The 16759-nt window shown below is 59.7% G+C and overlaps 2 protein-coding genes across 7 annotated transcripts; one reads left to right on the top strand and one right to left on the bottom strand.

The window, feature by feature from the left end:
• Window positions 1-2064: 2064 nt before the first annotated feature.
• On the top strand, window positions 2065-12763 carry RNF126 (ring finger protein 126). 2 transcript variants are annotated; one of them, XM_053965805.1, is made up of 9 exons: window positions 2065-2199; window positions 4834-4892; window positions 6863-6926; window positions 7430-7671; window positions 8214-8282; window positions 8366-8435; window positions 8648-8741; window positions 9178-9293; window positions 12682-12763. In XM_053965805.1, exons 1-9 carry the CDS (start codon window positions 2125-2127, stop codon window positions 12712-12714), a joined length of 822 nt encoding a protein of 273 aa, XP_053821780.1. In that variant the 5' UTR covers window positions 2065-2124; the 3' UTR covers window positions 12715-12763. The 2 variants fall into 2 exon arrangements, with proteins under 2 accessions (XP_053821780.1, XP_053821779.1); XM_053965804.1 differs by lacking the exon at window positions 12682-12763 and adding an exon at window positions 9518-10338 and having other exon boundaries at window positions 2068-2199.
• Window positions 10689-16239, bottom strand: FGF22 (fibroblast growth factor 22). 5 transcript variants are annotated; one of them, XM_053965809.1, is made up of 3 exons: window positions 15988-16239; window positions 13142-13245; window positions 10689-12901 (listed from the first exon to the last, which is right to left on the bottom strand). In XM_053965809.1, exons 1-3 carry the CDS (start codon window positions 16223-16225, stop codon window positions 12707-12709), a joined length of 537 nt encoding a protein of 178 aa, XP_053821784.1. In that variant the 5' UTR covers window positions 16226-16239; the 3' UTR covers window positions 10689-12706. The 5 variants fall into 5 exon arrangements, with proteins under 5 accessions (XP_053821784.1, XP_053821785.1, XP_053821782.1 ...); XM_053965810.1 differs by having other exon boundaries at window positions 10689-12898; XM_053965807.1 differs by having other exon boundaries at window positions 13146-13245.
• Between the last annotated feature and the right edge of the window lie 520 nt (window positions 16240-16759).

Raw genomic sequence — 16759 nt, 5'->3', positions numbered from 1 at the left:
AGCGGGGTGGCTGATTTGGGAGTGGGCTCTGTCTAACGATGACTCGATCCTACCTGGGGAGGTGTCACCTCCTCGTCAGCCCTCTCAGGTGAGGCTGCAGTTTGCCTTTCTGCAGCACCGTGGGAAAATCCTTCCCTGGGTGACTCAAATTTGCTCCTGACCAGACACAGCTTCCTCGGAGGCAGCAGAAGGAAGGGGGACAGGCAAACACAGAACCCCCAGTCTTGGGGTGCCCGAGCAGCATCAGAGACGGGGTCTCCATGGGATTCTCATGCCCTTTGTGGGGAGGAATCACGGCTGGGGCCAAAGTCAGGGCATGGGGCTGTCTGGGAGCCTCAGCTCCCAGGGAAGGGCAATCCCCTCTCCACAGTCAGCACCAGCAATGAGGGATGGGCAGGGGCCTCTGGCCCCTGAGTCAGAGTCTGCTGTCCTGACATGGAGGCAAACCCCAAGAGATGAGTGAGGGGCTTTTGGGGGACCCTTCCCACTGCTGTGTGCCCGCAGCACCGGGGCTGGGGCCGCTCTGCTGCCCTTATCTCCATGTGCATCCACATCCGCTGCCATTTGCATCCCAACGAGTGTTGCCACGTTCAGCTTCCACAGCTCCTGCGTCAGGGAATTCCAGAGGGACAAAGTCAGTGGAGCCGGATCCTTCCCCCCCCCTCATCCCACAGGCACCCGGCACCCATTTGATCAAGTGGCAACTTGCCCTCCGACGGTGAAACAGGGCTCTGGGGAACCGCGGGGAAGGAGCTTCCCTTGGGGTGTGAAATGCCCCATCCGGAGCCGCGGGCTCCACGCTGAGGCTCCGGGCTCTGTCTGGCTCCCGGCTGGGCCACGACGCACTGTCTGGACCCACCTCCTGAACAAAAAGGTTACGGGAGCAGCAGTTTCCTCATCACCTGTAAATAAGTGCCAGCGTGCCTTATCGGCGGCCGGGATCATCGGTCAGCCACTGAACTCTGCCCATCTGTCCCACAGCTGCAATCCCCCCACCAGCGCCGAGCCCTCCCAGCTGCTGACCGCTGACCCAGCCCTCAAGAGCCGTGTGCCACCAGCGTCCAGTCCCTGTCCCCGCTCTGCCGGAGCTTTCCACGGCTCCTGAGCGGCTTCACAAATCCCTCCCCGGCTCCATCACCCGGCAAAGCTGGAGCAGCGAATCCTGGGATGAAGATGCCACCTGCTGGGAGCGGGGCGGGTGTCGCCGGCTCGAACCCCAAGACCCAACAGCTCCACTTGCAGAACTCTTAAAATCCCACAGTTCTGCCGCTCCGATCCCGCCCCGCAGCCTCACCATCCCCCTCCCCCAAAGCCGCGCTGCGTGGATACCCCAAAATTTCCCCACTTACACCACCCCAAAACCCTGGCTCGGCGGTGCCACACAACAGCCCCTGAGGCTTGGGACCCCAGGGAGGGCCAGGCAGACCCTCTGCTCTCTCAAAAGCTGCAGCCTGGGCAAAACGCTGGCCCTGAACCGAGCTGCAGGTGGGATTCTGAGGTCCCAAAAATCGAGATTCCACCTCTCAACCCCAAAAACCTCCCCAGCACCCTTCAGCATCCAATGGGCAAGGTCTGGGAGAAACACGCAGCCTGAGAGTGTTCTGCCAAAATGGAACATTCCGGTTCCTTTGGGGCTATTGCATCTTGAAGCAGCTCCCCGGATTTTCACTGAGAATACCCATTTTTCCTCCTTTCGGAGGACTCAACCTCTCCCCAGCTCATTTTTTCCCTCTTCTTTTAAAAATTAAATAAGTAAGTCCGCTTTTGAGCTGACGTTTTACGGCTCGGGGGTCCGGTGGGGCTGAGAGAGGGATCAGGAGCCCGGGGGCGGAGGGGGCGAAGGAAGGATGGAGGGAGTGAAGGAAGGACTGGGGGGGTTCCCGGAATGGGGGGGTTCCCGGAATCGGGGATCCAGTCCCGCCGCTCCCCGGCCACGCCCCGTTGCCTTATATGGTCAAGCCACGCCCACTGCGTTAATATGGCAAATGCTCCGCCCCCTAACGGGCCACGCCCCCTCCGTCCTTTCCCCCCCTCCGCATTTCCGCCACGCGCTGTCCCCTGTCCCCCCTCGGCCGCCGTCGTCGCCGCGGCGCGTGCGGGGGGCGGGGCCGGCGGGTAGGGAAGATGGCGGAGGCGTCGCCGCAGCCGGGCCGGTTCTTCTGCCACTGCTGCTCGGCCGAGATCGCCCCGCGCCTGCCCGTGAGCGGGGGACCGGGGAGGGCCGCCGGCGAGGGCCGGAAGCGCGGGCAGGGCCGGGCGGGGGCCCCGAGGGGGGCGGGCACGTGGGGGCGAGGCCTGAGGGGCCCAGGGGGCCTGAGCGGCGGGGAGGCGGGGGCTGCCCTGTGGGGCTCCGCCCGTGGCACCGGGGCTCGGGGGCGTTGAGAGGGGCTGGGGGAGGTGTCCGTAGCGAGGGAACGGGGCCGCGGCGACGAGGGGAGAGGGTCTGCGGAGGGAACGGGCCAGCCTGGCCGAGGGGCAGCAGCTGGGCGAGCCGCGGCGGGGGCGGCGCGGCGGGAGGGGCCCTCGGCCCCGTTCCGCCTGGATGGGGGGCCCGCGGCGGTTCGAGCGCTCCGGCCGCCCCTCGGGGAGCGGTCTGGGCCGGCTCTGACACCCCCGGGCCCGGCTCTGACACCCCCAGCCCGAGCAGCCTGATCCATCCGGTGCCGGGTGAAGCAGCGCGGGGTGGCGGGGGCTTCTCGGTCGTCTTTTAATGAACACGATAAAAGCCCCGCGGTGGGGGCGGCTGGGGCGCAGGGAGGTGCACGGCAGTACGTAGGTAGAAGTGCTGTGTAGGCACCTGGGCAGGTGCTTTAATCACGCACCAAAATCCGGTGCGCGTGGAGCTCGTCCTGGTGTGGGTGGAAAAGGAGCGTGGGCTGTTGGGGAGGATCTGGTGGATCAGTTGTTCCCCTGCTTGGCTTCCTGAGATGTTAAATGTGATTTGGAGAGTGCTGCTGGTCTCTTTATCCTGACACTTTTCACTGCACCTTGTCCCAAAAGTCATTGCTGGTTGCTGGCACTCAACTTGAAAAGCCTCTGAGGACAAGCAGAGCTGTGCCCGCCGGGGGTGGCTGGTTTGTGACGTGTGATTTGTCCTTTTGCCCTCTCCTTTGGGCCAGGGTGAGCCATGCTGGGGCTCCCAGCTCATGTGTAAGAGTGAGGGCAGACTCATTGAGCTGAGCACACGTGGGCTGTGGGCAGGAGGTAACCCAGAAAATCTGTTCTTTATTTCTGTTCAATCACCCCGTGCTGGGCTGTGCTCACATCTGGTTGTGTGCACTTGGCTGGGCACACCTGGCTGTGCCAGACTGGACCAGGCAGGAAGCAGGTCCAGTGTTTGGGGACTCAGGTCTGTGAGTTCCTGAGCTTCTTTTGGGGATCCAGGTTCCCTCAGGCTTCACCCGGGTTTCACTCACCCTCTGCAGGCGCAGTAACCAGCGCTGCCAAAGGAGGGACTCAAACAGCCCGAGAAACAACAAACTTTGACATTTGTGCTGTTCCAGCTGCAGAGGAATGTGCTGATCCCTGTGCTGGGAGCTGGCTGCGAGCTCACAGACACACACAAACACACAGCAGCTCCCTGGAGCAGGGTGCTCAGGTCACTCACCCCCATGCCACGTGTGTCCCCACCAGTTTGTGCTGGTGGGAAGCAACGCAGAGGGGGCTTCGTGGGCTACAGTCCCCTGTGTTCACACAGGAGACCCTGAGCTGGTGGCAGTGGTGCAGAGATGGTTGTTCCACAGCAGCAGACAGGGAGTCCTGTGTGGGAGAGGGAGCAGCCACCTCTCCCAGTCTGTTCCTGAGCTCAGAGCTCCTGTATCTCCCTGGGCAGGTGGGGCACATGCAAAGGCTCCAAGCTGTGCTCCTTCCCTGGGGCCTTATTTGGGCCAGCTGTAGGGGCCAGAGGAGTGACCCCAAGGGCCTTATCAACAGCCTCAGCTCCTTGGGGGAATCCCTCAGTCTGGCTCAGGGCTGTGCCAATTCCAACATAGCAGCAAAAGGAAGTGGCATTATTTTTAGAAGCTCTTAAATGCCTTCTGTGCTGAGCCCAGCTCTGCCAGCACAGGGATTTGGGGTGGTGTGTGCCCGCCCTGGGGCAGGGGATGGGATTGGCTCAGTGCTGCTTCTTGAGCACTGGGAAGTGAAACAGTTCCCTTTCAGGGTCTCCAGTGTTCTGGGCTGCTCTGCCCAGGACAGGTTGTAGAGGATAAATTCCTCACTAACCCCAGGAATCGTGAGGAGGTGGCTGTCACAGGGGCTGCACACTCAGCCTGTCTGTCCTGGCATGCGCAGTGCCCAGGGGACTGCGGTGGTGGCAGGTCTCTGAAGTGAGCTCTGGGTGTGGGAGTGTGAGGTCCTGGCTGCACAACAACCCAGAGTGTCCCTGTGTGCTGTGAACCCCAGGCTGTGTGAGTGACAGGGACCATTCAGCCTCCCTGAGCACCACGACCTTGGCGAATCCCTGCTGCCATTCCCGCGTTGTTTCCTGCTCCCCAAACACGCAGCTGGGCTAAAGTTTGAGGGCTGCTGCACAGGGAACGTTGGGGGTTTCACTTTCACTTCACTGGAACTGCATCAGCTGGTACCTAATGCTGTGTCTCTACTGGGAATTAATCAGCATCACCCTCATCATTCTTAAGCTGAGCTCGCACAGGCTCAGGCCGAGCTCTGGCCTCAGTGGCTCAGGAAGGCAAATGTTGGGGTTTGGGGTCGCTCTGGCTCTGGGACCATGGCATGTGCTGGGGATGGCAGACTGCAGGACCTCCCACCCTGTCACGCCTGCAGCTCTGAGGTACCACCTCCTCCTCTCACCCGGTGTGTCTTCTCCTGCAGGACTACATCTGCCCACGGTGTGAGTCTGGTTTTATTGAAGAGCTTCCTGAGGAGCCGAGGTAATGTGCTGCCCTAGGGGCTGCTGCTCCAGTGAGCCCAGGTTGCTTTGCTCTCTTCCTAGTTCAAAGGCAATGTTTGATATAAAATGTGCTGTTTCTATTGCTTCTGCCCCAGCTTTAGCTCATCTTTCCTCACTTTTGGAATACAGTGCTTTGTTGGCAGAGTTAGCATCCACAGGCCAATCTGCCATGGCAAAGCTGAATGCCCAGTGTCTCAGCTGAGGGATGGGGCAGGAATGGTTTGATTTCAAACAAACATAAAGAAGTGGTAGGGAGGCTTTCCCCGTGCTGTGTGGTGGCTCTGACCTGATCTGAGTCATCAGGGCAGAGATAACCCCAGAGAGAGGGATCTGGGAATGGTGAGCACACGGACACCTCAGTGTAAGTAGTGACTGTGTTGGGGATGAACAGCAAAATGTTGTGGCTGAGACTTTGGACTCTGCCCTGGAGCAGTGAGGTCTGTGTTTCTGTGCTGCTCTGCTGTCAGTGGTGGCAGAAGCAGCAGGAACATCTTAAAATGTTTCACTCGTGTTTGTGGGGCCCCATCTGTGACCAGCTCCAGGACAGGCTGTGGGCAGTGCAGGGCCAGGGCAATGGGTGTTGCTGCCTGCTGATTGTGGTGCATGGCCTGGGGCTTCTGCACCAGGCAGGTGATGTTTGGTTTGACCACCAACCCTGGAACCTGAAAATCCATCCTGGCTGATCCTGACTGTTTTGGTGATTCCCTGTGACCTTGGGAGAGTCACACAGTTGTTGAATCTCATCGGTTTCGGTACCATAAATGCAAAGCTTGGTTCTGAGCAGGAAATGTTCCTGCAGCTCTGAAAGCAGAAGTCTGACAACAGTTAAGAGTTTTCCCAATACCCTGAGCCGTTGGGTTACGTGCCTCTGCAGTAGAGAAGTTCCTTTGATTCAAGATTAGACTTCTGTGTCTTGGGGTCACAGCGTTCAGTGTTTGTGCCTTAAGTCTTCCTGGTGCTCTGGAGGATTAGCTGGTGTGTTTGAGATGGATTGTGGGGAAAATCCTCGCTTGACATCGTGGTTCAGGCACTTCTCTGCAGCCTGTGAGATCTAATAGGGTGGTAGGGTGTCGGAACCCAAGGTGTCCCTCAGACACTCTTGGATGTTCTGGGCCCAGGGCAGAAGCCTCTGAGACCCTGGCAGGCGGCCAGGGACCCCTGTGGTCTTGAGCTTGACCCATAGAACAATTTACCAACCTTGCAGGAAGAACAAGAAATCACAAAAGTTTAGATATTATAATAGAAGTAGTCACAAAGTGAAAGGTAGGATTTTTGAGTGCTGTACAGGGGGGTTTTAGGCCTTGTACAGGGGGGTCTGAGTTTTGTACACGGGGGTCAGAGGTTCTAAGATGGAGGGATTTGGGCGTGCCCTGTCCTCCTTCTTTCTTCTTCCTATTCTCCATGTTCTTGGTGGTGTTGGCACTCACAGATTGGTTTAGAGTAGAAAGTCACTGTTCAACATAGGTAGTAGGCATTGGGAAAAAACTATAAACACCTAATACGTAATGTGTGATATAAAAGATGGCACCAGCCCCTCGGGGAGGAGAGACGGGGACAGCCGGAGACGGGGACAGCCAGAGACGGGGACAGACAGAGTCAGGGACAATGTCAGGGAGTCTGTGTGCCTTGAGATAATATGCAATAAACTGCCTTGAGACCGGACGACTGAAGACTACTGAGTCTTTCTTTGAAGGCACGGGTTGGAGGAGAGACTTTACCACCATCCGGAGTCACCCAAATCCGGGGAAGACTCCGGCAGTAGGGAGAAATGGGTGAGGATGTGGGAAAATGAAAGGTTCAGGGAGGGAAGATTGATCTGGGCAATCAGAAAAGCAGCAGCTGAGGGAGTACCAGGTTCTGTTGAGCTGCCTCTGCCCTGGGATGGGAGGAGGGCAGAAAAGCCTTGGAAGCCGCTATGAGAAGATTACCAGTGCTCTTCATTCTCCATAGGAATGCTGACAATGAGACCAGCTCCTCTACGTCAGCCACTGATCAGAGCAGGCATCCTTTTGAGGTGAGCAAGTCCTTTCTCTCTTCCAACACCTTCTGCTTTGCTGTTGGATTGAGTATTTTTCCAATAGTGCATTGTTTAAACATTTCCCAGATCATGACAGAATTTGGAAAGGAGGAATTAATATCCTCCACATGCTGCTCCTGAAATCTCCACATACCATATTTTTGCTGCGTGTGTTACATAGGACCATCACTCACAGCTGATTCCCGTCGTGAGGGGGCTCAGCAGGATTTGGAGAGCAGGATTTGGGTGTGTTGCTATGCAGTAGCCTCAGCTCGGAAGCAGCAGTGACACACCAAAGAGAAACCAGGGAACTGTGATTATTCCTGCCTTTGTGTGCAGTTCCAGTGTCTGTTCCTCACTGAGCTGCTGCCGAGGGCGCTGGTCCCAGTGTCACCCGAGGCCTGGGGTTGGCTGTGGGCAGCTGCAGGGACACCGTGGGAGCCGCGGGCCGTTCCTCCTCTTGTCACAGTCTGTTCTCTGTATTCCCTCCCTCCCTCCAGAACGTGGATCAGCACTTGTTCACCTTGCCCCCGGGCTATGGCCAGTTTGCTTTCGGGTTCTTTGACGACAGCTTTGAGTTTCCCTTTGGGTCCAACGTGCAGCCGGAAGACAACCGGGACTCGGAGAACCGGCGGGAGCGCGAGCACCAGTCCCGGCACCGCTACGGCGCCAGGCAGCCCCGCGCCCGCCTGGCCACGCGCCGAGCCTCGGGCAGGCACGAGGGCGTCCCCACGCTGGAAGGGTGAGAACCACTCTGGCCCCTGAGCAGGGAACCCTCTTGTTTCTCACCTTTTCTCCTGGCTTATGGGAGCGGCATCCCAAAGCTCTCCAGCACTGCCACGGGTGCCATCTGTGTCCCACGTGAGCCTGTTGGCAGCTCCTGCTTGGGGTCTGTTGGGGTTGTTTAGCTGAGTGGTCACATGGACTGTGCTTGGAAGTTTGTTCTGTAGTGGGAAAATATTCCCTGGTCATTGCCAGGTGTTGCAAAAATGTTGTACTTGCTGTGAGGGGAAACAGAAGAGAACACCAGACAGTGTTTAAGTGCATCCTGGGAGCCATTCACCATCATGTCAGGAATTGTCCCCTTATGAATCAAATACTGAAACTTTATCAGTGGCTGATCACTCCCTAAGCTGCCATTGCAATTGCTGTTGGGGGTATTTTTAATTGCCCCCAACAATGTGTAGTATTCAGCTTACTCAGTCTCTACCTCCATGCTGGGGTGCCAGGCTGGGAGCCAGCAAACTTTAATTCTTACACAATCCTGGTTTTCTTGCCTTTCAGAATTATCCAGCAGCTGGTCAATGGAATTATTGCACCGACCACAATTCCAAACCTAGGCCTGGGCCCTTGGTGAGTTGGAGGATGTGCTGCTCTCTCTGACAGTGTCTCGTTGGTACTCCAGGATGAACTCACTTGCTGTCCTTGCTCTTCAGGGGAGTCCTGCACTCAAATCCGATGGACTATGCCTGGGGTGCCAACGGCCTGGATGCGATTATCACACAGGTAAAACTGGGATTCACCACAGTCTCCATCCTCCTGTGCAGTGCTGCAGGAGGGGCAGCACCTGTGGTGGTGCATGGAATGAGGGGCTGGGGGACTGAAATGGGAAGGGGTCCACAGTGCGGGGTCCAGGTGCCCTGGTTCAGGAAACGAGTGGATTCTGTGTGCTGCTGAGCTCACCTCTCTTCTGCCTGCCTGGCTGGTTGTTTTTCCAGTTACTGAATCAGTTTGAAAACACTGGACCGCCGCCAGCGGACAAAGAGAAGATCCAGGCCCTCCCCACCATACAGATCACACAGGAGCACGTAGGTACGTGTCTGCTCCATGGAGTTGTGCACAGGGTGCTCACTGGAACTCTCTGTAATGTTGTCTTGGGACTTGAATTTTGTCTGCTTGTACCTTTGAGGCATAAAACACTTCAAAGTGGGCAGAGAGCTGAAGGGGTTCTGTTGCACTCACACAAAAAAAGAGCAGTGTAGGCTGGATGGATTTGCCCTGGGGAGATTGTGAGAAGTTCAGTGTGGACAGAGATGGAAAAGCAGAAGGGAAGGGAAGGATGAGACATACCCTGGGTAGGGGAGGTAGAGTGATGGTGTGGGGACTGCAGAGCACCAAGCCTTTCTCCTGACAGGGATGGAGCAGTGGTGGGGAAGGGGAGAGGGATGATGAGCCCTGAGTCGGGGGCTTTGCATGTCGTTCTCTCCTCCTTTGCTCAGCTGGGCTTGGCTTTCCCTATGCCATGCAGATTCCGGGTTGGAGTGCCCTGTGTGTAAGGAAGACTACACAGTCGGGGAGAACGTGCGGCAGTTACCGTGCAATCACCTGTTCCATGATGGCTGCATCGTCCCGTGGCTGGAGCAGGTGAGTGCGGGGCACTGCCTGGGGCGTGCAGCACCGGGGGCTTTGTCTGGTCCTGCTCCCCTCTGTAAATATTTTCCTACCTCTGTGATGAGGCCTGAGCTCAAGCAGCCTGTGGTCAGAGGATGGAGTGTCATCCCAGCCCATTCCTCGAGTGCTGCTCCCCTGTTGTGTTTCTAATCCCGTTTCCCGTATTTCTTGTTTTGTTTTTTGTCTGCTCCCCAAAGCATGACACGTGTCCCGTCTGCCGGAAAAGTTTAAGTGGACAAAACACTGCCACAAACCCCCCAGGACTCACAGGGATGAACTTCTCGTCATCCTCCTCCTCCTCCTCTTCCTCCAGCTCACCAAGTAATGAAAACTCATCGAACAACTCATGAATCTTAAAGTACCCTCTGTCCCTGGGGCCCTTCCACTGTTCCCCCTCCCTCCCTGGCCACCGCGAGCAGCCAAAGGGGCTTCCAGAGCAGAGCAAGGGGAGGGGATGAGGCAGGAGCAGTGCCCCCAGAATTTCCTTTTGATTTCTGAAGACACGGAGACACTGGGTCCTTCAGAGATGAGAAGCCTCAAGTTCTGTGATGAAAAAGGGGGGAAAGAGCTCTGTCTGTCAATAAAAACATCCTCTTTGCGTGGACTTTACCCATTGCAGTGCGAGGCTGCTGCGCTCCCCGGCTGAGAACCCCGAGGTGCTGAGCGAGTGGTTGAATCCCGAATGGAAAGGTTGTTTGTATGGGTTTGAATTTGAGATCCCTTTCTTTTATTTCTTTTGCTCCTCCTCCCCTTGGATACTATCTTTTCTGCTTTGGAGATTGACGTCTAAAATGGAAGTATAAGGATGCTGCCTCCCCCCAGGATCACCATCTGGGGAGGACCAATAGCTGTCACTGAAACAGGAACTCTCAAGTAGACCCCGGGATCCTTCCCTGTCCCATCTCGAGTCCCTTTTATTTCTCTTTATAACCTCGCCCGCTGATACTCAACACTGAAAGGGGTTTTTATAATCTTAAATTATTACTGTTGTCAATAAATGGACATTTCAGCTCTGCGAGCAATCATGTATGATTTGAGGAAAGCTACAGGGTAAGCTCTGAGGCCACCAAGCTGTCCTGCCTTCCTCGGACAGGCTGGGCCTCTCTGAGCCCTCCTGCGTGCTGGGAGTTCCGGTGGGAGCCACTGCCAGCCTGTGGATCACTGCACAGGTAGCCAAGGATCGCAGCTGGAAGCATCCTCGCCTGGTGTTTTCTATTTTTTACACCTTCTTCCCCCTACAGTCCTGCCCCCCTCGCAGCCAGGGCAGGCTGTTCTGCTGGGCCGACACAGGACTGGGTGTGCAGCAGAATGAGGACCAGCAAATCTCATTGTGACCGAGTAATTACCAGGAAAACAACATTTTGGAGAAAAAATGTATTGCAAAGCTACTTAAAATAGAGCTGATTAAAACAAGGAGAGAGAGAAAAATATCCAGGTATGTTTGTGACTCAGTTTCTGTGACAGAGCTGGAGCTCAGAGAATGACAAGAATGTCACCAGAGCGGGCAGGGACTCCTTGCCATGTCCCTGCTTCCTGGGCCCTGAGGCATGAGAGGAGAAGCTCTCACCATCCATCACTGGGAGCCCCTTCCCCTCACAGGGACTTGAGGTGGTCAGGAGGTTTCCTAGAGGGCTGGGGGTCCGTGATGGTACCGCATGTTGGGACTGCTCTGTGGTAGAGGCCAGAGCAGACAAGGGAGAACCTGCCCCCATGGGAGCTGCCAGGGAAGCGGGTGGAGGGTTTGACAGTTTGGGGGGTTCCCTGCCTCTCCCTCGGCTTTTGGGGCCCTTGGAGCGGGCTGGGGCTGCTGGGGAAGGTGCTGGCTCCAGCAGAGCTTGGGTGTCTTTTCTAAAGCAGCGTCACCCCAGGAGCTGGCTCTTCCATGAGCTTCCTGAGAAGATATGAACCTCCTTTAGGAGGGGAAAGGATGCTTTGGTCTTTCTTGGGCCATTTTAGAACCCACAAAGTTGGTTTGTTGGAGGAAGTGTCACCAGCTGTGCCAGGGCTGGGGGCTGGCAGGGAGCGACTTGCCCGGACTGTTTTTCTTCCTCGGCTTGGCTGGGCAGTGTGGCGGCGCCTTTCATCTCACAGGAGGGTTTATCTCGGGACTGGTGTGTCGGGGTTAATGGCTCATCCTCTGCCAGGGGTTGAGCCAGAAGCCTGGGCTGGTGAGGTGGGTGGCAGCAAGAAGGTCCTGGCTGAACCTGCACGTGTCCATGGGCTGACCCGACACCGAGGAGAGGCTTTGCTGTTTAGTCACCAAAACAAGAGACCTGGAAAAACCTTCCCTCTCCCACTATTTCAGCGGTGATTGGGTTCCTGACTCCCCCAGGCGCTTGGGAATGATTTCTCATGTGTGAGCAGTGCTCAGATGGGTTTCAAGTGGGCCGAGCAAAGTCCCGGGTGGGCGCATGGCAGCTGCTGCCCACCTGGCAGGGGCTCACCACAGTCACCACATGGTTAATACAGTGGCTGTTCCCTCTCAGACTCATTTGGAGCTGGTTGGGTCAGAAATGGAACGAGTTTGGTGGTTTTTGCTGGGGCCATTGCTCTGTCTGACGTGACAGTGACCGGGATGCTGGGCCTGGCCACAGCAGGCGTGAGGTGGTGCAGGGATGTACCCTGGCCAGGATGCTGAGGTGCAGGTGCTATTCCTGGCCATGCTGCCCTCCAGGTGAGGGGCTGGTCCTCACCACTGTTCCCAGCTGTGTTTTTGTTGGGGATGAGGATGCGGCGCTGGGCTGCAGGACTGACTGACACTGGCTGTGGCCAGGGGCAGCCCCGGAGCTGTGTCTGCCTCAGGATCTGGGCTGGCTCCAGCTCCTTCTGCTCCCTGCTTTGTGCCACTGAACCACCGTGCTGTTTTCCTGCAGGGTGGGTGGGGGTCGATGAAAACCTGGATGTGGCAAAGGACCAGCTGGGCTCCCTGCCAGTGGCAGCAGAGATGACACTGGTGGCTGCAGCCACAACCACACGGGAGCCAATCCCTCCCATCCCAAGCCAAGTTCACCATCAAAGCTCCAAGACCTGCTCCTGTTCCATACCATGAACACAGCTTTAATTGCCATGGAAGCTCAGACACAGACAACCTGCTGGTACATCCCAGCCCTGCAGAGATGCCATTAGCAGATCCTGGCCCCTGCTCCAGTCACGCTCCCTGGCTCCACCACACTGGCTTTGTGCCGGTTTAGGGCAAATTTGGGAACAGTGGGAGAGCCACAGCCCCGCACAGCTGAGTCTGGAGCATCTGCCTTCCATATCCCTCCTCTGCCGTGCATTAAAAATAAAGCAATAAATAGCAAAAAATAGATATGTACATAAATAAAATAACATTTTTTTGTTCGTTTTTTTTTTCCTACAGAACCGTCTGGAGCTGCCCACGGTGTTCAGCTGACAAGCATGGGGAGGAAGTGTGTGGAGAGGTGCTGCCGGCGTGTCTTGCCCCCTCGCTGTGGCCTGCCCTTGCTATTGAGCGAGAGGAACATGGGGCGGCCGCGGTGCCGCCAGTGCAGCGACGCGTAGGTGTTGTAGCCGTTCTCTTCGATGCGCTCCGTGAACTTGCAGTTGGGGCTGAACTCCTTCTGGCAGGAGAGGGAAGGGAGTGAGGGGTGGCTATGCTCAGCTGGAGCCCCTCGGACCCCAAGAGTGGGGCAGGGCAGGACCCTGGCTCCCCTCCGGTCCCCAGGGGGCAGAGGGGCTTGGCGGGTGCAGTCCCCTGCTGGGGAGCAGGTCAGGGCACGGGAAACCAGGACCCTGTTCCAACTCTGCCCTGAACCTCTGACTCTGGTGCAGTCCCTCCCAGGAGGCAGCGTCCGACCTACCGACCCGTAGAGCCTCCCCCGCTCGTTCATGGCCAGGTAGAAGCCCGTGTGCACCGCCCGGATGGCCACGACGCCGACTCGCACCGACCGGATCTCGACGATGCCTGCGGGACAGGGAAGCACGGCATGAGCCAGGGAGGGACGGGCAACCTCCCTGAGGGGCCCTGCCCCAGTGTGGCCACTGTGGGGGCCACAGTGTCCCTCCAGAGGGAGGGAGTTGCTGATCCTCATTCAGAGCCAGAGCAGGCAGAGGAACAAGGGCTGCAGCCCAAGCTGGCAGTGGGAGGGGAAACCTCTGATCCAAGGAAGGTTTGATCTTTACTCCTCTCCTCCCCAGGGTCCAGCCACTTCCCAGAAGCGGGGCTGTGCGGGAGCGATGCCAAGCACAACCTCATGTGTGTCCTCCCGTCATTGGCAGCTCTGCCCGTTCATCCATCCCCAGCGCGCCCGCAGTGCCCCGGGGACCTGACCCGCCTCCCGCAGCGCCCGCCCTGGCACACGCAGGGCACTGAGGCTGGCGTGGCTCTTGAAAGGGCCAAGTGTGCATGGGGGTGGCAGCGACAGCACACATGGTGTTATGGTGGATGAAGGCATGCAGGCAGAGCTCTGCAGGGGCAGGAATAGCCCAGGACAGTGCCGTCCGTGGATGCCCGATTTCCTGGTGGCACAAGCGAGGAGACAAGCGGCCCCGTGCCCAGCACTGTGGGCTGGCAGGTGGAGGAGCACTGCAGGACATGAGGATGAGCCCGGGGGGGCGGCTGCAGCCAGGCTGTGAAGCCACAGCTGGGCTGGCGTGTGTGTGCCCCGACCGCCGAGCTCCGGCTCGGCCGCTAATGGGAAAGGCATGTGGTCAGACCAGCGGCTCTGGCACGGGAAACACCCAGAGCATCATCGGGGCCTCTGGATTCCTGCACTGCCTCACGCCGGCCAGCCCGGAGTGCCGCTGCCCGCCCTGCCGCCCGCCAGGCACACCGCACAGTGGGAAGGGGAGAAGGAATGTCCAGTGAGAGCAATGTGGGCAGGGCAGCAGGAAGGGCTGGAGCCACAGCAGGATCTGCCATTGGGCACCACTGCAGGGGCTGCCCCGGCTGGACAGCGTGGGAGGACACACAGACAGCATGGGGGCTGCAGCCCCTGGGCAAGGGCTTTCATCAGTGTCCCGGCGTTGCTGGCAATCCCCGGGCATCACCTGCCTGCGGGAGGCTGGGGGCGGACAGGGTGGATACAGCACTGGGGCAGTGTGAGGGCTCCCGAGCGTTCGGCTCCCCCGGGATTTTCAGCCCAGCTGCTTCGGTGCTGCCACGGGAAGCCACTGACGAGGGCTGCGGAGGGGAAGGGCTGAGCAAATGCCTGTGAATCCGTCCCACTTGATCACCGTCTGAAGCTGCTGCTATTTATAAGGACTTGCGCTTTTCTAAAAATAACCTCCTTCTGTTCCCGGCGCTCGGGCCGGCTCTGCCGCCCTTTGTTTGCAGGTGCCTGGCCAGTACCTGGTCAGAGCCAGCTCCCAGTGCTCCCAGTCTCACACTCAGCCCCAGAGGGGTCTCGAGGAGGCTGGGGCAGATGCAGGGCTTGAGGTGGGGGAGTCCCTGGAAGATCCCCTGCCACCCTAGAGCTGCCAGTGGGGCTGGTCCGGCAGCTTCTGCGAGGGCTGTGGAGCAGAGCCCGCGCCCAGCCCAGGCGCACACAGATAAGCAGAGTGAGCCTCATGTACAGCCCGGAGCTGCTCTGCCTGCCAGGTCCCATGGCCACACCATCGAGGGAACGTGTTGGGGTGCTTTGTGCTGGCAGCGTGCCTGGTCGGGACTCCCAACAGCCTCTGACACCACAGGAGGGTTCCCTGGACTGGGCTTGGCTCCCATGTCCTGTGGCTGCTGGGAGATAGGGCAGCCCCTGCTGGACCAGGACATGGGCTGGGGGTGCTGCAGCCCTCCTACCCCAAACCCCAACACCCTGTCAGGGCACCTGCGGGATGCTCTGGCATCCCCTTTTCCAAGGCCCCCAAAATCCCCCTCCTCGTCCAGCTACTGTCCTGCCAGCCTGGTGCCCCCATCCCTGCACCCCGATGGGTGGCTGATACCTGGGCACTTGCAGCCCTGACTCTTGCTGAAGTCCTACAGTGACTGCCACCTCCTTGGGGATATTGTCCCTCTGCCCACCCAGCTGTCTTGAGTCCCAGCCTGCTCTGCAGGTCCCCTCCGACGGGGATGTTCTGCTGTCCCACATCGGACAGATGCCCCATTCTGGGACCAGCATCACCGCAAAACTTCCTACATCCCCCCCTCCTCAGCCTTTTTCACCCACAGTGTGTTAGTGGGGGAACGATCGGATCCTCCAGTCCACGGGGCAGGCAAGGCAGGGGGGGCATCGTGAACTGGCAGGACAAGATGGGACAAAGGACCCCCGAGAGACCCTCTAGGACACCCCAGCCGCTGGGAAAGCAACGTCGGGTCCCCGAGCAGTGCTCGCCGGTGTCCGCGCCCCTCTCATGGCTCCCACAGGGCAGTGACGGGGGTGAGGGCAGCCGGCGCCGGTTGCGCTCCCGGAGCGCCGGGGGACAGCGGGGACCCGCCGCTCTCGCGCCCCCGGAGGACTGGGCGCTTCGGCTGAGATTTGCCCGGAGGGAAGAGCTGCGGGCTCTCTGCGGGCCGGGCATGGAGGGCTCCCGTCGCCGACCCGAGGCGCCTCCGTCCAGCCTCCGCCCCGGTCCGGCCCCAGCAGCGCCCGCCGCCGCCGCCGCCGCCGCCCCGGCAGCCGGCGGGATCGCGCTCTCGCCCGTCGTGGGCGGGGAGCGGCCCCAGATCCCGGCTCTCTCCCGTCCCGGTCCCGGTCCCGTCCCCACTCACTGCCCGGCCGCTCCCTCCAGCGCGTCCCCTCCACGCCGCCGCTGCCGTCGATGCGCAGGAAGAAGCGGGTGGCGGAGAAGAGCCGCCGCCAGCGCACGTCGCCCTCCAGATGCCCGTAGCTGCGGGGGGGCCGCCGGCCGGTCCCGGTGGCACTGCCCGGCCCCGGCCCCGGCCCCGCCAGCACGGCGAGTGCCCCGGCGAGACAGGCGGCGATGGCGGCGGGGCCCCCGCGCCTCATGGCGGCGGGCGGCGGGCGACAGGCGGGCAACAGGCGATGGGCCATGGCCACGGCGGCGACCGGCGACCGGCCCCGACGGCGCGAGCGGCCAGGGATGGGCGGCCCGGGGCGGGGCGGCGGCGGCGAATGGGCGGGGCGGGGGCTGGGGCGGTGCCTCCCATTCATAAATCGGCGCCCCGACGGCTGTCCCCGGTCACCGGCCGCGGACACTCGCCCACGACCGCGGGGCGCCCGGCTGGGGACCGCACACTCCGGTATCCGCCGTCGGCTGCGATGGGCGGGCAAGGGACGAGCGCCGCGGGCTCAGAGCGTGGGGAGAGGTGGAGGGCGCGGGGCTGCTGTGGCCCAGGACCTCGGGACGGTGGTGTCCGTCCGTGACACGCCGAGCTCGGGCCGCAGAGACGCGGGTCAGCCGGGCTCCACCGTGTTCCCCGGGCTCCGCCGCGTCCCGGGCTCCGCGCTCGTCCCGACCCACCCCGTCGGGGCCGCCACGGCCGCCAGGGGGCGCGGGGCGCGGCCGCGCTGCCCCATGGG

This window comes from Vidua chalybeata, chromosome 27 (genome assembly GCF_026979565.1).
Source record: "Vidua chalybeata isolate OUT-0048 chromosome 27, bVidCha1 merged haplotype, whole genome shotgun sequence".
NCBI lineage: Eukaryota > Metazoa > Chordata > Aves > Passeriformes > Viduidae > Vidua > Vidua chalybeata.
Note: the sequence above shows the minus strand (reverse complement) of the source record. Positions and strands in the feature narration are given on the sequence as shown.

Coding starts and splice junctions, on each gene's coding strand:
- RNF126 (XM_053965804.1), top strand. CDS start 2,125: ATGGCGGAGGCGTCGCCGCAGCCGGGCCGGTTCTTCTGCCACTGCTGC. Junction 7,672..8,213: donor GGCGTCCCCACGCTGGAAGG/GTGAGAACCACT, acceptor CTTGCCTTTCAG/AATTATCCAGCAGCTGGTCA. Junction 9,294..9,517: donor TCGTCCCGTGGCTGGAGCAG/GTGAGTGCGGGG, acceptor TGCTCCCCAAAG/CATGACACGTGTCCCGTCTG.
- FGF22 (XM_053965806.1), bottom strand. CDS start 16,225: ATGAGGCGCGGGGGCCCCGCCGCCATCGCCGCCTGTCTCGCCGGGGCA. Junction 13,246..15,987: donor CTGGAGGGAGCGGCCGGGCA/GTGAGTGGGGAC, acceptor CCTGTCCCGCAG/GCATCGTCGAGATCCGGTCG.